Source organism: Lycium barbarum, chromosome 9 (genome assembly GCF_019175385.1).
Source record: "Lycium barbarum isolate Lr01 chromosome 9, ASM1917538v2, whole genome shotgun sequence".
NCBI lineage: Eukaryota > Viridiplantae > Streptophyta > Magnoliopsida > Solanales > Solanaceae > Lycium > Lycium barbarum.
Genome location: NC_083345.1, coordinates 3391122 through 3409641, shown reverse-complemented (window position 1 = coordinate 3409641; position 18520 = coordinate 3391122). Strand labels below are relative to the sequence as shown.

At 31.1% G+C, this 18520-nt stretch overlaps 1 protein-coding gene across 1 annotated transcript; it reads left to right on the top strand.

Annotated features, from left to right (window-relative positions):
* Positions 1-2452: 2452 nt before the first annotated feature.
* Positions 2453-5162, top strand: LOC132609830 (disease resistance protein RUN1-like). Its single transcript, XM_060323992.1, has 3 exons — positions 2453-2922; positions 3415-4513; positions 4844-5162. The coding sequence occupies exons 1-3, from the start codon at positions 2741-2743 to the stop codon at positions 5072-5074; spliced, it is 1512 nt and encodes a 503-aa protein (XP_060179975.1). The 5' UTR covers positions 2453-2740; the 3' UTR covers positions 5075-5162.
* Positions 5163-18520: the final 13358 nt, after the last annotated feature.

The window sequence follows — 18520 nt, the reverse complement described above, 5'->3', positions numbered from 1 at the left end:
GAAATGAAGGCCATATAATCAGACTTCATACATTATACACAGAAAAATTGAATCCTGCACATTAGATCCAAGCAGAGGTGGCTAAAATGGACAATTGCTCAGAAGACTAAGCTTTAGATTGTTTTAAGTAAAATTAACATTACACAAAGAGAAATCAGAGAAAAGAAGAGAGAAACAGCTTTGGTAATAGTAATGCTTCTATCAATGACCCTACATTATATTGTTTCTAATTCCAATAAAAACAATTCACACATTTAATTGATCTTGACGGACGATCACAAAAACTTAAAATCGCTATGAAAGAAGATGACCATAGAATGTTTCTATTACTGGTTAGACTATTCAAAATAAATAGTAATAGCAAAGGAATATATTCAAAAAGGAAAAGGAGAAGTTACAAGCCATTTATTAATTCTCTGGAAGCTCTTCTCTCCAGGTATCTGTCTACCTTCAACTCAACAATTAAATCTCTGAAACTATTTTATACAGAATTGATACATGAAACAACTAAGTTACAAGTTACCTTCTTCTGCATTTTACGAATCCGATAAAATAGTTAAAAATTGAAAACTGTTCTTGGATTAAATAATTAAATAAATCGAATTGGTAATTAAAAAATGTGTTGTTCTGTTGCGTTTCACGAAATATCATGCCTAATGCCTCCTCCTTCCGATTGATTCTGCCCCCTTCATCTCAATTATCTGTCGGACTATGATGTTTCTCTTTTAAGCGCTCCTCAAGAAAATAATAATTAGCAGACTTTTGACTGTTTTATCCTTATTTTTGTCTTAAGATATAATAATCTATTTATGTGTGATCTCCCAAAAATTGAAGTGTTTGTAGTCTTCAAGAATAATTACTACTAAGGGTAAAATAGAAAAAAAAAAAAAACAGTTAATTTTGTCTTGAACTTATAAAATGACAAATAATCTGAGATATGAATATTTAAAAATCATGACATATAATTTGAGATGGAAGGAGTTCTTTATTAATGCATCTAAGACAAAAAGGAATGTGCCAATTTCAATGGCTGATTTACACTAATGTCCCTTTTTAGGCCACGTGCCAATTTCAATGGCTGATTTACACTAATGACCCTTTTTAGGCCCCATTTTTAAAAGCTGTGCAAATATAATTTTTAAAAGATTACCTTTCTAGATAACATTAGACTTGGTTCTAATGTTTGCTCATATGTTTCTCAATCTAACATACAACTAACATCTAAATAACTTACGAAATTTTAGACCGGCCATGATCTAACATTTTCTAATACGACTTTAGTTTGCTTAAAAGCGGTCTTTAGACCGTGACCTAAAAGGTTCATAAGTTATAAAAAAAAAAAGGGTCATTTACTAAATAGTAGCTATCGAGGCGGGAATTTTGTTTAGTTGTTTTTCTCTTGTTAAATTAAATTGTTTGCTGAGGTTATTTTTATCTGTTGATAAGAAAATTTAATATTGAAAATTACAGAGATGTATGTATAAGCAACTCAAATACCTTATAAGAGAAATAAAAGCAACTCAAATCATTTTTAGGTTGATATTGCGAAATTATTGAATCGAATTTCAATTATAGAAGTCGACGTGTAACTAGTGTTTTGTGAATTTTAGGATTTCAAGGATAATGATAAAAAAAAAACTTCAATTGTCACTTTTTCGCGAGTTTCATGCTTCAATTGTTAGTTGTTCTTTTTTTCTGCCTAAACTATGACCATTTATATATTAACACACATACATAAAATTGTATACTTGCTTGAAGTTGCAATCTTAAAATCGCGATCTCATAAAGTTGACATCTCCATTCGCCTTTGGCCACAAAAATGTCTGTCATAACATATTTAAGATCACAATTTCCAAATCATAAGTTTCAAAAATATTACTTTATTTTTTAAATTTCCTACTTAATCGAATGTCACAAGTTACGAACCTGAATTGTAATGGGAGTAGTTAAAGAAAAAGGATTCGAAAGCAAAAGTAACATCTTTTTGAATGTTCCACTAAATCTCTATCAGCTTTCCACTACAATGCATTCAATGGAAAGCGATTCTATCAGCAGAAGGAACCAAAACTAATTTCTTAGAAAAGATCATGAACTATGCATGTATTGTGTCTTTATATCTATGGATGTTTGATTTGTAGTGGTCCAAATATTCTAAACGGTCTTAGTCTTTCTTTTTTTCTTCAAAATTTACCTATAGGATTTAGATATAAATTATACATCAAATCTTAAAAAGAGAAGTAAACAAACAAATGAATGAATAAAACATATAGAGACTAATAAATGCATGCAGATAACTTCCCTATCTTTAAAAAGTAAACAAAATTGAGTATATATAGCTGCTTCACTGAGCTCTCATTCCCTTAAGAAATTGACAAAAAACTATCCAATATCCTTTATTCTTCCAATCTCATCAAACCTTTCATCCATGGATACTTTATTTATTTAAGGAGAATCATATATATCTTCACACTTCTCTTATGATGTATTTCTGAGTTTCAGAGGTGAAGACACCCGAAAAAACTTCACTGGCCATCTTTATTCCAGATTATGCCATGATGGAATTAACACCTTCATAGATGATGAGGAATTGAGAAAGGGTAACGTGATTTCAAGGGAACTAGAGAGAGCAATTCAAGAGTCAAGGGTCTCTATTGTTGTTTTCTCGAAAAATTATGCTTCGTCTAGTTGGTGTCTTGAAGAACTTGTCAAAATTCTTGAATGCAAAGAGAAGTTAAAGCAGATGGTTTTACCTATTTTCTATGATGTCCATCCTTCTCAAGTACGGAAGCAAACAGGGTGCTTTGGTGAAGCTTTGGCAACGCACAAGGTACGTTTTGGAGCTCAAAAAATAGAGAAGTGGACATCTGCACTTACTGAAGCTGCAAATTTATCTGGATGGGATTTACAAAATGTTGTTGATGGGTACAATTTCTTCAGTTCAATTATTTAATCATATTTGTTACCTGCCCTTATTGTTTATACGGTGTGAAAACTAGTAAAGAGAGCAAGTTCTATGCACTAACGGTGCAATAAATATTTACACAATCCCGTCATTTATTAGGCAATTACAAGTAAATTTCTTAAAAGGCATTAATGGATAATCTGGTAAAAATGGTAATTCTGCTGTCAGAAGTTACAATTCAATAATAAAAGATAAAACAATTGTACATAATCAACATATATATATATATATATATATATATATATATATATATATACACTTAAATTTCCTGTGAAGAGGTAAGTCATCTATTTTACTCCATTAGATTGGATCTCCCTATCAGGTTAAAATTGTGATAACTGCTTAGCTTATCATCCTACCCTCTAAAATATTATGTGTTGGCTATTGAATTTGATTTGTCCATCAATTATTTTCATTTATCAAAGTTTTATTTACTCGTTCTTCAAAATTAGGCATGAATCAAAATTTATTGGAAGTATTATACAACAAGTCCTACAAGAGGTGAACCAGACACCTCTAGATGTTGCTTGGTACCCAGTTGGAGTAGATTCTCGTGTCAAAGATATAGAATTGTTATTGCAAAGTGGATGTGAAGATGAAGTTCGCATGATTGACATATATGGAGTTGGTGGAATTGGAAAAACAACTCTAGCAAAAGCTATCCACAACCAAAAGTTTCGACACTTTGCTAGTAGTTGCTTTCTTTCAAATGTTAGATCAGAAGCTGAAGCATTTAATGGTCTAGTCAAGTTACAAGAGAAACTTCTTCATCAAATCCTCAAAACTAAGGACGTCAGAGTTAGCAGTGTTGCTGAAGGCATCAATTTAATTAGAGCAAAACTTCGTTCAAAAAAAATTCTAATTGTTCTTGATGATGTGGACCATACAAGCCAATTAGAATCCTTAACAAGAGAAAGAAGATGGTTTGGTTTGGGTAGTTTGATAATTATAACAACCCGAGATGAGCATTTGCTATGTGACCTTGGAGCAAATGAGAGATATGAGGCCAAACTATTAAATGACAATGAAGCTATGCAAATTTTTAGTTGTCATGCTTTTAATAGTCCTTCTCCACCACATGATTATGTTAATTTGGCACAAGACATAATCAAATATTCAGGTGGGCTCCCATTAGCGCTTGTGACATTGGGGTCACATTTGCGAGGGAGATCCATAGAAGAATGGAGATACGAATTCAAGAAACTAAGAGCAATTCCTCACAGTGATATTCAAAAGATTCTCAAGGTTAGCTTTGATGGACTTGATGGTGATACTCAGTGTGTTTTCCTTGATATCGCATGCGCCTTCCATGGGTTTCCTGAGGATGAAGTTACCAAGACATTAAATGCATGTAGTTTTTATTCTGAAAGTGCAATCGCAACCTTAGTCCAAAAACAGTTGCTCCAAAGGGAAGGACGTTGTTTAGTGATGCATGATCTAGTGCGGGATATGGGAAGAGAAATCGTTCGCATGGAATCACCTCGAGACCCTGGCAGACGGAGTAGATTGTTCAGCCCTCAAGAAGTCCGCTATATTCTACAAGGACATAAAGTCAGTTAATTCTTTATCTTTATCTTGGTTATGCTAGAATAGTATTTTAAATATAGTTCCATATATATATATATATATATATATATATATATATATTCTATTTTTCATTGGTACTATCATCGCGTTTCTGGATGCTATTTGTCCTGTTTCTTCATTCTTTTTTTTGCTTTTGGTATTATTTCTTTTGGAATAATCCTAGCTAGTATTTGAAAGAGTGTCATCTGAGTTTGTTGGACTATCGATTTGTATTAAGCATTTTTCTCTCTTAATTTCTCATACTTAACTAGTTAACACGGTCTTATGGTACTTTTCTTTTTTACTGAACTACAGGGTTCCGAAAATGTAGAAATATTGATCGTTGATCCACGGGTGTTAAAGGGCGTGAACTTGAGCACCAAAGCATTTAAGAAAATGAAAAATCTTAGGGTACTTAAAATCAACGAATTAGATATTGGTGGGGATTTTGACCTGTTGTCCAAGGAGCTCAGATGGTTGTCTTGGCAAAAACGTCCTTTAAGATCTATATCATCAAATTTTCCAGCTGAGAATCTTGTGGTTTAATTTAGATATGCAAGGGAGTAATATCCAAGAATTTGGTTTGAATTTGCAGGTTTGTTACTCAATTTTACAGTTTCATGTATACTGTTATTGCAACCAAGTGAAAGAATATCTAACTTGAAACTATATTTGGTCTACTTTTAGTGTTGTAAAAGTCTGAAGAAGCTGGATCTCTCTTGAAAAATATTTTTCTTGAAAATTATTTTCGCGGATTTTTCGTGAAAAATATTTTTGAGGAAAACATTTTCCGTGATAAATATTTTCGAGAAAAACATTTTTCGTGAAAAATATTTCCCATCATATTAAACATATTTTCCTGAAATATTTCCCTTCATATTAAACATACCACAAACTTGTAGGATACATGATACAAGAAACGTGTATACATAAAAATAAAAAAAAATAAAAAAAATCTCAAGCAATAGACCCAAATTTAAGTAAATCTTAAAAATGGGCTAGAATTGGGCTAGTATTGGGCTAAGATGGAGATCACTTTAAAATGGACTATGTTGGGTTGGGCTAAAATCAGTCCAATATAAAATTATCTTGAGCCCAACCCATAAAATCATTACCTACGAGGATTTATTAGGATGGCTCATTTGGGCGGGTTGGGCGGGTCATCACCTTTTGGGCCAAATTTGACACCCCTAATCCTACCCTATGGATTTTCAGTTGGTGGTGAAATGAGTGACTGCTCTATTTTAACAGCATTCAACGCAGTTGTTGAATTTAGCTTGATGTTTAGGATCATTGCAATTGGTATTTTGGGCAACGATCCTATGTTATTATTCTTCGGGTCAAGTTATGATGTTGAATATGTGATAACTGACATGAAAGCTAGTGTGTGTGCGCGTGTGTGTAGTACAATTAAAAGTCCATGGCATATGTGGCTTAAGAAACAAAATACGGACAACTTCAATTCAATAGGGGTACAAAACCATTATTAGATGTGACAATTGAGCATCTTCAGTAGCAGTAGCTTCTACAGATTTATTTTCTTCAGTTTATGTAATGGACTTTCTCTTTGTATAGTGCTAGTTTCTTGACTTGCACTAAGCGTAGATAAAAAATTGAATCTGCATAGTGAATATAGTGGCTCTTTGAATAACCTACAATGCCAGAGAACATTGGAAGTGATTGAACAGTGTAATTTAAGAATTTTAAGTTATGGGAACGGTCGTGGTGAAGAGTGTTCTTACTATTTTTGGAATGCAAAAGAAGAAACAAAGGGTAAACATGTGGATTTACTTGGTGTATGCCACACTGAATGGAAATGATGCCTAAGAATTGGAATTAAAGATGTTGTCTTTTAGTGTTAAAATTGTCATCATATGATATTTGGGCAAAGACTTTCTTCAACTTGCATTCGATATTCTCAATTCCAAGCAAATTTGGGTTGGCTTATGAATCAAATTGTCCTATTTAAGCTCTACAAATTGTTCTATTCAAGCTCTACTAGTCTGTATTGTGTGTTATACCCCATTTTAACCGGATCAAAATGAAGTACAACATATTGGTGATTCCTAAATTGCTTAACTTAAGGAGTCGCCACCTAATTATTTTTAAAAGTGAATTAGGACACCAATTTTAACTAAATAAATGCTTAAAATTAACTCCAATTAATGATCTACTTAACTCATGTGATTCTAGGTAAGGGTTCGTAATTATCTTAAAGGGAAAGGATTAAGCATCCTTTAAAATCCGTTAACTACAATTAGCCGGCCAAATTTAAGTTAATACATTATGACCGTATATTTGATTTTAAGAAAATTAATAATTAAGAGTTAAAAAAATATAACACGGTTAGCCGGCCAAACTTAAGTTAATACATTATGACCGTATATTTGATTTTAAGAAAATTAATAATTAAGAGTTAAAAAAATATAACAGTAATAAATGATACTTAAGGACTCGATTTAAGAAAAGGAGATTATCAATTATGATGACACCGAAAGCTTAAAACGTTTGGTTTAACAGAATTACCCTTCGAAGCATTCAGTCAAAAAGAACATGATTAAAACAAAGAACCCATATTAGAATTGAAAGCTCTGGACATATATTTGGACTTACATTGGTTTTAAAACATGCTACAAAAATGAATCATTCAATTCACTAAACTTAAAGATTTGGACTTGGATTTTGACTCAAAAATAAAAGCCATTTTTTGACCAAAAGTGCTTAACAAATTCAATACCAACTGAGCTAAACTATTAAAGTCATTTTTTGACCCGTTGAAGAAATTTATGGCTAAACATAAGTTCCAACTTTAAAGAATGTTTTAAGAGCTAGTTTCTTAGAAAAATGTTAACCCTTAATCTTAACAACCCGCATACTAATATCTTTAATCGGTATTACAGATGACATAATATAAGTTTTTTAGTAAATGCTTGGATTATTAACTAAAGGTTAATCTGAATGATAAACAAGGTTAAATGTTCAGATTCTTATAAAGAAATAAGTCACCACCAACAGACATAACACTCATAACAAACAAAAAGAAACAACAAGATATAACTCTTCTCCTATAATAAGCAACAGAAAGTAGGCCATGACAGAATATTTACTACTTTTCCCAGAGACGGGAATAAAGATGAGTGAAGAAGAAATGCTGATTTCGGGTCTAGTGGCGATGAACATTAAGTCTCAAAGCGAGACTGCTTGCGACGGCGAGAGTCTTTCATAAAGACTCCATTTTGCTCCCGAAGTGTACATGAAAAAAGAAGGAGAAATAAAGATACAATTAGCAAGCAATTTTCAAGTCTTAACAGAGAGCATACTAAGATAAAATATTCTCGTCTAAAGAGAGATGCTACCACATAGTCATCAAATTAATCAAATTTCTAATTAGTTCGCATAAGCAAGTGTGTTCCCAGAAGTATGATTTTCAGACATGAACATACACCAAACAATATTTGTTTGGAGCAAGCCCCTTAATACATATCAACACCAGAGTATTAACTTTGAAAAATTCTATTTAAAGATTTACCTCCTAGAGTTCGAGCTTAAAAGAATTATAGATACTTAGCTAAACCCATATTCAAACATGTGTAATTAATAAACTCCAATAGACATGTTTCTTAGATAAACATGCAGAGACATATTTTCTATATGTTGAGGCGAGCATAAGAAGATACATTAACGCTTCAAAAGGGGCTTGATAACAACGAAAGAAATTTATTTCTCAGAATATGCTACTGTATTATTTCAAAGGAAGTGTTCTATATTCTAAGTGAAATGTCTAGCAATAGGGAACTGAAATCATGGTATTTAAAACCAAAAACCACAGAAATAACAACTAATGTCATGATCATCCGAAAATCTATTCACATAAGAAATACAATCAGCCTCTATCTTTGGCTCGATCAACACATACAAAACAGAATACACAATCCCTTCATGATTTTTGTATACAACAAATTTTAAATCATGTTTTCTACCTGGAAACCAAATAAACTATAACTCACATATTCAAATAAACGAACATTTGTTAACACCAAAACACAATAAACAGGGGGAAGAAATTTAAAGTTACGGACCGTTTTTGTGTGCAGTGAACTAGAGTGCGAGGTCTTAGATCCAATGTTCACCTGGCCAAAGCTGTTGAAAGTTAAAAGTCTTCATTAAAATGGGAAGAAGACAGTAAACAACCTTTGTTTTGAGATTAGGGCACTAAATCTGAATCCGCGACTTAAGTAGCACAAAAAATAAAAAGTTGAACCAAACTAGTATAAAAAAAAAAAAAAAAAACATAAGTAGTATTCACGCACGAAATTCGTGCGTGAAAGGACCAAACTGCAAAAATGCAGCTTGACCCTTTCACGCACGAAATTCATGCGTTAAAGGACCAACTTGCAATAATACCATATACTCCTTTCACGCATGAAATGTAATAGGATATACTCCTTTCACGCACTAATTTCATGCGTGAAAGAGCAAATTCCCATTTTGCCTTTCACGCATGAATTTAGTCCGTGAATGGAGCATTATTTGACCGTTTTAAAGGATCAACTTGCAATAATACCATATACTCCTTTCACGCACTAATTTCATGCGTGAAGCAGCACCGTTTTTTTTTTTTTTTTTTTTTTTGTCTTACCTTTCAAATCACATTTTTTTCCATACTTTGGGCAAAGTTTAGTCATGTTTCAAAATCCCAAAATATCAATATTTTATATAAAACTTAATATCTTTTTTTGCGTACAATAATGTCGGCTCATTACATCAAGTCCACCTAAACGTTTGGATAACCGTTTTAGGGGTTCTAAGGTGCCCCGAAGTAAGTTTTGAAACTTGTCTATTTATAGGGTTTTGATTTAAGTGTTTTATTATATTTGAATGTTCAAATATAAATATTTGATTTAATAATAATTCATCCAATACGAGAGGTTTATACTAATTTAAAAATAATTCATTCCATCTAATTACAATACTAATTCAAAGTAATACAATAATAAATTACAATAATAATACAATTTTCAAGTTCTAGAGACTCTATTACTTCGAGAGGTGCTTGTACTGCCACGGCCTTGTTGCCCACAGGAACGCTTGTCATGGCCATATTGCTTACAGGTAGAGCACTTGCGAGAATAAGTTCTTTCACTAACATCCATTTGATTGGGTCTACGACTTCGTGAGTTAATGCCCAATTTCCTGATGTAATCCTTGTTAGCAACATTAGTGTTGTAAAATTTATCGTAAATAACATATTTTTTTTTTGCATATTTAGTCTTTATTATTGTTTCATATCGTAAATTGAAAGTGCAGCAACTACCACATAAACCCTAAAATCTGTGCGTGAAATGACGTTATGCCCTTTCATGCACAGATTTTGTGCGTGCCTAATTTAAGCATATTTTCCCCTTTCACGCACAAATTTTGTGCGTGAAAGTGGAAAAATATATTTTCCCCTTTCACGCACAGATTTTGTGCGTGAAAGTGCACCATAAACCCTAAAATTTGTGCGTGAAAGTGGAAAAATATATTTTACACATAAAGGCTTGATTTGACAATACGTTACTGCAATATTTGACCGTTTTGTATTGCGCATCATTTTAATGCGCACTATAAGTATTGATTTGACAACATTTCAGGAATCTATGACACATAAAGGCTTGATTTGACAATACGTTGCTGCAATATTTGACCGTTTTGTATTGCGCACAATTTTAATGTGCACTATAAGTATTGATTTGACAACATTTCAGGAATCTATGACACATAAAGGCTTGATTTGACAATACGTTGCTGCAATATTTGACCGTTTTGTATTGCGCACCATTTTAATGCGCACTATAAGTATTGATTTGACAACACACCACGCATGACGATTTCAGGAATCTATTTAACTTGAAGGCTTGACGAGTGAAAAACTCATCAATTGCATAAGTGTAAGTCTTACAAGTCGTAAAAAAAAATCAAACTTCATTGAAAAAATATCTCAAAATGCTTCACGTGTTAAGGTTTCACTATTTTGGGATGGAGATATCGTCGAGGACAATTACTCCATTCGTTATAGTACCAAACCAAAAGCCCATGTTAAATTTCCAACAAATTTAGATTATGAAACACTAGTCATGTACATGCACGAAAGAATGAAAACTACACCCACTGAGTTTGGAATCTCAATAACTGGCAGATATCCACAAACAATATCAAACGGTGTAGTGTGTTATGGCATGCACAATATCAACGATGATGAATCTTTGAGTGATTATTTGGGATCGCCGGAAGAATATCGTGATTTAGTATTTATTAATGTTCTTGAGATGTATGTTGAAAAGATACCTCGGGAAGAAATCCCTCAAGTCCAGCCTATTCATCCCTCAAATCAATACTTATAGTGCGCATTAAAATGGTGCGCAATACAAAACGGTCAAATGTTGCAGCAACGTATTGTCAAATCAAGCCTTTATGTGTAAAATATATTTTTCCACTTTCACGCACAAATTTTAGGGTTTATGGTGCACTTTCACGCACAAAATCTGTGCGTGAAAGGGGAAAATATATTTTTCCACTTTCACGCACAAAATTTGTGCGTGAAAGGGGAAAATATGCTTAAATTAGGCACGCACAAAATTTGTGCGTGAAAGGGCATAACGTCATTTCACGCACAGATTTTAGGGTTTATGTGGTAGTTGCTGCACTTTCAATTTACGATATGAAACAATAATAAAGACTAAATATGCAAAAAAAAATATGTTATTTACGACAAATTTTACAACACTAATGTTGCTAACAAGGATTACATCAGGAAATTGGGCATTAACTCACGAAGTCGTAGACCCAATCAAATGGATGTTAGTGAAAGAACTTATTCTCGCAAGTGCTCTACCTGTAAGAAATATGGCCATGACAAGCGTTCCTGTGGGCAACAAGGTCGTGGTAGTACAAGCACCTCTCGAAGTAATAGAGTCTCTAAACTTGAAAATTGTATTATTATTGTAATTTATTATTGTATTACTTTGAATTAGTATTGTAATTAGATGGAATGAATTATTTTTAAATTAGTATAAACCTCTCGTATTGGATGAATTATTATTAAATCAAATATTTATATTTGAACATTCAAATATAATAAAACACTTAAATCAAAACCCTATAAATAGACAAGTTTCAAAACTTACTTCGGGGCACCTTAGAACCCCTAAAACGGTTATCCAAACGTTTAGGTGGACTTGATGTAATGAGCCGATATTATTGTACGCAAAAAAAGATATTAAGTTTTATATAAAATATTGATATTTTGGGATTTTGAAACATGACTAAACTTTGCCCAAAGTATGGAAAAAAATGTGATTTGAAAGGTAAGACCAAAAAAAAAAAAAAAAACTGTGCTGCTTCACGCATGAAATTAGTGCGTGAAAGGAGTATATGGTATTATTGCAAGTTGATCCTTTAAAACGGTCAAATAATGCTCCATTCACGGACTAAATTCATGCGTGAAAAGCAAAATGGGAATTTGCTCTTTCACGCATGAAATTAGTGCGTGAAAGGAGTATATCCTATTACATTTCATGCGTGAAAGGAGTTATGGTATTATTGCAAGTTGGTCCTTTCACGCACGAATTTCGTGCGTGAAAGGGTCAAGCTGCATTTTTGCAGTTTGGTCCTTTCACGCACGAATTTCGTGCATGAATACTACTTATGTTCTTTTTTTTTTTATACTAGTTTGGTTCAACTTTTTATTTTTTGTGCTACTTAAGTCGCGGATTCTAGCGGATCATTTGGGAAGGGATTCTAGAGGATTCTACATAGTGGGCTAATAGGATTTGGGCTGCAGATGTGGATTTTAGTTGGCTGAAAAGTATTGGGCTAGTACAAGAGTTTCGTTTGGGCTCGTGGCTGATTTTACCTGATTGGGTTTCTTGGTATTTTTGTTGAACTTGGGTCCAAAGTTTGGCCTTTTACTCCTTCTTCTTTTGAATTTCTTTGAGCTTCATAGTTGAATAAGAATTTTTTTTTTAATCATATTATATAACACCATGTAATATTAACATATTAGTATTAAGTAATTAAATTATTTAGTCTACCTTAAAAAAATTATAGCTGCTAGCACTTCAATAAATTATGATATATTTCAAAGTTTAGCGAAATAAAAAAATGCTATAGTATAATAGTAGTTATTTATAAAGTGTAAAACTAGAATAGTATTTCCACTTGATTAAGTCAAGGAACATGAGCTACCTTAAAGATTGACAAAAATGAAAATTAGAAGTTAAAAAAAAGACGGCGATAATAGTAGTAGTAGTAGTAGTAGTAGTAGTATTGGTAGTAGTAGTAATAGTACTAATAATGATAATAATAATAATATTAATAATAATAATAATAATAATAATAATAATAGCGAAAGTAACTAGTAAAAATGGTAAAAGCTAAGCATTTGATTTATTACCAATTTAGAAGCTCGAAGAAATAAATTGGAAGAAAGGAGGGTCAAAATTGGGTGTCAACATTGTAATGATTCAGTAAATTGATTAGTTTTATGCTGGTTGTGAGTATTGTAATCTTCCTTCTTTATCTTGGTTTGAGACCAACAATTTGAGTGAGCTCACACATCAAGTAATTTCCTAGAAAGAATCACAAATCATGAATTGTACTCATCTACCATGCCACTTGAAGAAGCTCTTGTTTAATTTTATTTGATTAAACTTATGGATGCTTCAATTTGTAATGGCCTCAGATTATAAACTTTGATAATTTGTTTCAAATTAATTTTAAGAATTTGGCAAAATCATATTTCATCACTCTACAAGAAAATAAGCTCAAGATTTATGTATGAACTACTACATAATAATTTACATAGTCAAGCGAAAAGGATAAATAAATCTATATCTATATATATAATAAAGCTAGACATAAACAAGGTGATGTGGTACCTCTCTATGGCCAGCATTTGCATTTTTCTTTTTTCTCTTTTTTTGGCATTTTTTTTTCATTTTTATTGCATTTTTTTGACTCATTTCTTCTACTAGTCTATGAATTAGTAAATGCCTCGTACAATAAAAACCATGGTTTGGACATGATCTGAAATCATGGTTTGAAACCATATCTGGACATGCAATTTGGATATCTTAATTTGTATTTTCTCTTATAGACATAAAAAATCACAAGTTATGAAAACTATCAAAACATTCTCAATTCTTATACAATTTTACCAAATGAGCAAGTCATAGTTCATAACAAAATTAATACGCTATTAGAAGGTCTTTCTAATAACTACAACATCAATTGATCAAACTTTAGTTTAATAAAAATGAAAATTTAACATTAATAGTAATGAGGTTGGTAGACATAAATAAATGTTGGTCGAAGTTAATGAGGTTGGTAAATGATTGGTGGGAGTAATTGTTAAAAAAATCTACCAACTTATGGGTCTCTTTTTATAAAATATAAATTTATCCGTCAAATTTTATATTTAAAATTTTTGAAACCATAGTTTGAAACCCCAAATCATGCCTTTTTGGATGATTTGGAGTTTGAAACCATGAAATAAAATGCATGTTCAAACGTTGATTTCATCTCATGATTTCAAATCATGATTTCAAACCACATGTTCAAACGCCTACTAAATATAGCACTCAAGCCCACATACTCTTTATATTAAATCTGAAATAGCCGCGATCTTTGTTACTTTTCTTTATCATCATACGTTTGAGACGTTTCTTTCACAATAAATTTAAAAGCTGCTATAAAATAACCCATAAAGGGTACTTTATTAGTTTCAGTTTTTTCTTAACTTCAATTACATATCATCATTATATTAATTCTCTTCAGAAACATCCTTATAAAAATATGATAACTAAAACAAATTTAGTCACTACTATCAAAAGATTCTGTCCTCTTTTACGCCAGGTGAGTACTTCTTGTGAACTCTTTTTTTTTTTTTTTAAAAAAACACTAAAATAAAATCTAGATCATTATTGTTATTTTTTATATATGGCTGTGAATTTTTATTTTTTTGCATATTAGAAATAGGTGAGTAATGGATTTTACGTGGATGTCAATATTCCCCTATTTTATTTTTTGGTGATTTTATGATACTATTGTTTTTGGCGGATTATTATGATTTCTATTTGTTTTATTAATCTCTTCTTCTTTCTATTTTGATCTCTAATTGGTAGAAACTTTCTTGAATCGAAAACAGGGTTTTCCAGGTACTGAAGTTTGTTATACCAAATGTTTATTTCTCTTAAATAATTTGTACTTTTCAGTTATCTATCCTATATTTTTATAGATAGTGTAAGCATGTTTTTGTTGCTTAGCTATTAACTGCTAAGACTGGAAAATATATGAACAATTGTAAGTGAAGATGTTATTTCATAATTAGCTTTCCCAAATAGTTTTACATCTTTTCAATGAAAATAAATTATTAAATAATAAATTTCTCAATTGTCAGAAGGATTCACAATGAAATTGAAGCTTGAATATTTCTTCTATTTTGAGTTCTCTCTTTTTTTTTGATGATATCTTCTATTGAATTTGTAGAAAAATATTTTAAAAGAAATGAGCAAATTTTTTCCTAGATTTTAGGAAATTTTTGATGATTTTGAGAATGGAAGGGAGTAGCTTTATAATGGAGTTCTTGGTTATAAAGAATATGATATTCCGATGAAAGAAGAAAAAGAAAGAGTAAATACTCTTTCCTAAAATGAATGGGCGAGGAAGGAAGAGAGAAAGAACAGGAGGAAAGAAAAAGAGAAAGAAAGATAAAACAAAGGAAAAAGATACGACAAAAATTAATTGAAGAAATTCATCTGTGTGTTTCTCCCCTTTCCTTATTACTTTCATAGTAGACAATGTTGTTGACACATTTTCTTTTTGAAGATTTTTGAAAAGAAGAAAGAATTAAAATGTAACTCTTGAAAGTTAGAGAAGAGAAGCTAGAAGGTTACTTAATATATTAGATGAATAAAGAAAAAATATTTTTAAAATTTATACGCATATTGATATAAAGATTTCAAAACCCGTAACATAAAATAAATAAAGGAAAAATTTTCCACCTATATAGTTTATATTATTAAAAAACTCATAATTGTTAAAATAGTAAAGAAAAATAGTAAAATTAAGGACAATAATAAAATGCTTTTAGAACATAAAATCTAATTCACTTGAATTTGAGGACTAAAAAAGATATTAAAATATCAAAAAAGTTATTTCATAAACTTAATAAGTGTGTTATAATCGCGCAAAACACGAACCAATTCACTAGTGTATAAATAAAAAAGAAAAAGTGAGTATAAACACAAAAAATGTAACATTAGTAAATATAAATAAGTTTTTACTTTTTTAAACGAAAATGACTTGCAAATGACTTTAGACAGAAAAGGCATGCAAATGACTTGACCCAAGATGAAGTTTCCCAGAGGAAACCATTACCTGTGGGTATACACATAGCTGTTTCGGTGGGCTCCTTTTACATTGTGTGATTTTAAATTTATAGCAATTGAAGTATAAAGCTTTGACAAAGTAGGTTTTGTATTCCGAATATGAAAAATGAGTTTAAATTAAATGAGAATTTTTTGAAACATGAAAATAATGGCAACTCACTATTATTGCAAAATGAGTCTGTCCGACTTCTTGTTATTTTGACAAATTGATGATTGGAGTTTGTTCTTTATGATATTTTGAACTTATATTTCAACTCTGAGCTCATTCAAAATAAATTTAGGTGTTGAACATATATTGGATTGTTAAACTTATTCTTTATTTAATGTTTTATTTTTTTGCTTGACTGTATAGATTAATATAGAATATGCATAAAAAGTCCCTAAATTTGACTCAATCTGTAACTTGTACATAGGGGTGTTCATGATCCGATTTGACTCGGTTTTTAGTTAAAATCAAACCAAACTAATTAAGTCAGTTTTTTCAATATTGAAACCAAATCAAATAGTATAAATTCTATCGGTTTTTGTTTAGTCGGTATTATCGGTTTGGTTCGGTTTTTGTTGGTTTTAAGGACATATTTTATAATGCAATGAAATTGATACAAGTAAGGTACACAAGGACAAAGCAAGTGAAGCTAATTTGACACAAAAAAGTAGTCATTCACTACCTGAGGCGCTTAGTTATAAACGGAATGAATTTTGTAACAAAATCAAGATTTAGTAACCTGTTCTTTAAAATGAGAACTGTTGTTTCTTGTGAATCAAAATTTGCACCTTATTTAATGATATGCAAAATCAGCAGAAAAGGAAAGAAGCCGAAGCGCATTAGCAATACAAGAACACTAGGAATCACATGATCTAATGGATCTCAAAATCAAAATTAAATCTTGCAGTTCACATAAATTGGCCAAACTTTACTTTCTAATTATTTGAATTAATATTGGATTTCTACACATATACATATTTTAAATACGTATATATTAACAATTTTTGAAAATTTAAAACTAAATCAAATCAAAATCGAGCCGGTTTTGGGTCTCATTTGAAACCCTTACTTGCACATCTAAATAGTGGTGGGTTACCAAAGGAAAAGTGAAAAAAGTAATATTACATGTGGCTTTTTCTATTAAAACATTTTGAATTTGAAACTGTTAAATACTCTTTTAATTAAAATTGTAATCAACTTTAAATTAATGACACTCATCCTTGACTATCTATATGCTCTAAATTTGAATTTCCCTCTTTCCCACCAAGATATTTCATGTCCAGTGGTGCAAAATTAGAAGTGTTTAATTAAAATGCTTGTTTTTTCTTGCATTTTACCAACTAGGGACAACTTACCTTCTCTCTTCAACACTAAACTCTTCTCAAATCTTAGTCATTTACAAAACTAACATGCTAAACATCCACAAAGGCATTACACAAATCTTCATGACAAGTGTATCTAACTCCTAATGAAATAATTATGCATGGAAAATTCAACAAGTCAATTTGATGATGATGAGAGCTCCTTCATTTTGCTCCTTTAGGCTTCAACCAGCAAATTCTTCAACCAATCTTGTTTTTCTCTGTCTATTGTCCATCCCATTTCACGCTACTGATGAGCAGTAACGAAGCCACTTGTAAATTGAATCCCTTTCATTAAATACATTATTATGTAATAGAGTAAAAGTAATTTTATATATATCAACTGTCCTCTACAATACTTTAAATGACAAACTGCCCTAACAAGAACCCCGCAAGTAATTTCATAGAAGGAATCACTATCATGATCTGTACTGCATTTTTACTATAGCTTCAGGAAGCTCTTATTTAACTTTATTCGATTAATGAAATTTATGAACTTGTAGTGGCCTAAAATTTCTAGACTTATTTATTTTATTTCGGAATATTATGGTTATGCAAAAGTAAAACTACCTAAGACGTATCTTGGGAAACTTCCTTTTATTTAGGTTTAACCCTCTACAGGGGTCGTAAATGACTTGACGCAAACATCAAATTTCCAACTAGCTCTTATTTTCCATTGACAAGTTGTCTACAAATCATCTAACTATATTCCTTTATCTTCCATTCTCATCACCCTTTCAGGCATGGGTACCCACTTTACTCAAGGAAAATCGTCTACGTCTACCTACTTGTGTTATGACTAATCTCTAAACATGTGCGTAGCTCGTATATCTGATATCAATGAGTACAAATATTTAAAAATTACATGAATTATTTAAATTGTGTTTGAAATAATTTTTTTTTTTTTTTTAAGTACTAAGGACCCATTGGGCCGTGAGAATTATTCACTTTTTTTTTAAATCTTTTTTCGCTTTATTTCAAAATCAGCGTTTGGTCAAGTGTATTTGAAATTTTGAAAAACACATAAAATCTTCTTTTTACTTTTTTTTTTCACTTTCAGTATATTCAAGCAACCAAATATTTTTATTTTTATTTTGTGGCTTGTTTATATATGACAAGTTTTGGAAGTATTCTTTCATTTTTTTAATCTCATATTTTGACCAATTCTTTCAATCAAGTTGCCCACAATGTGAAAAGGATAAAAAATAAAGACTTT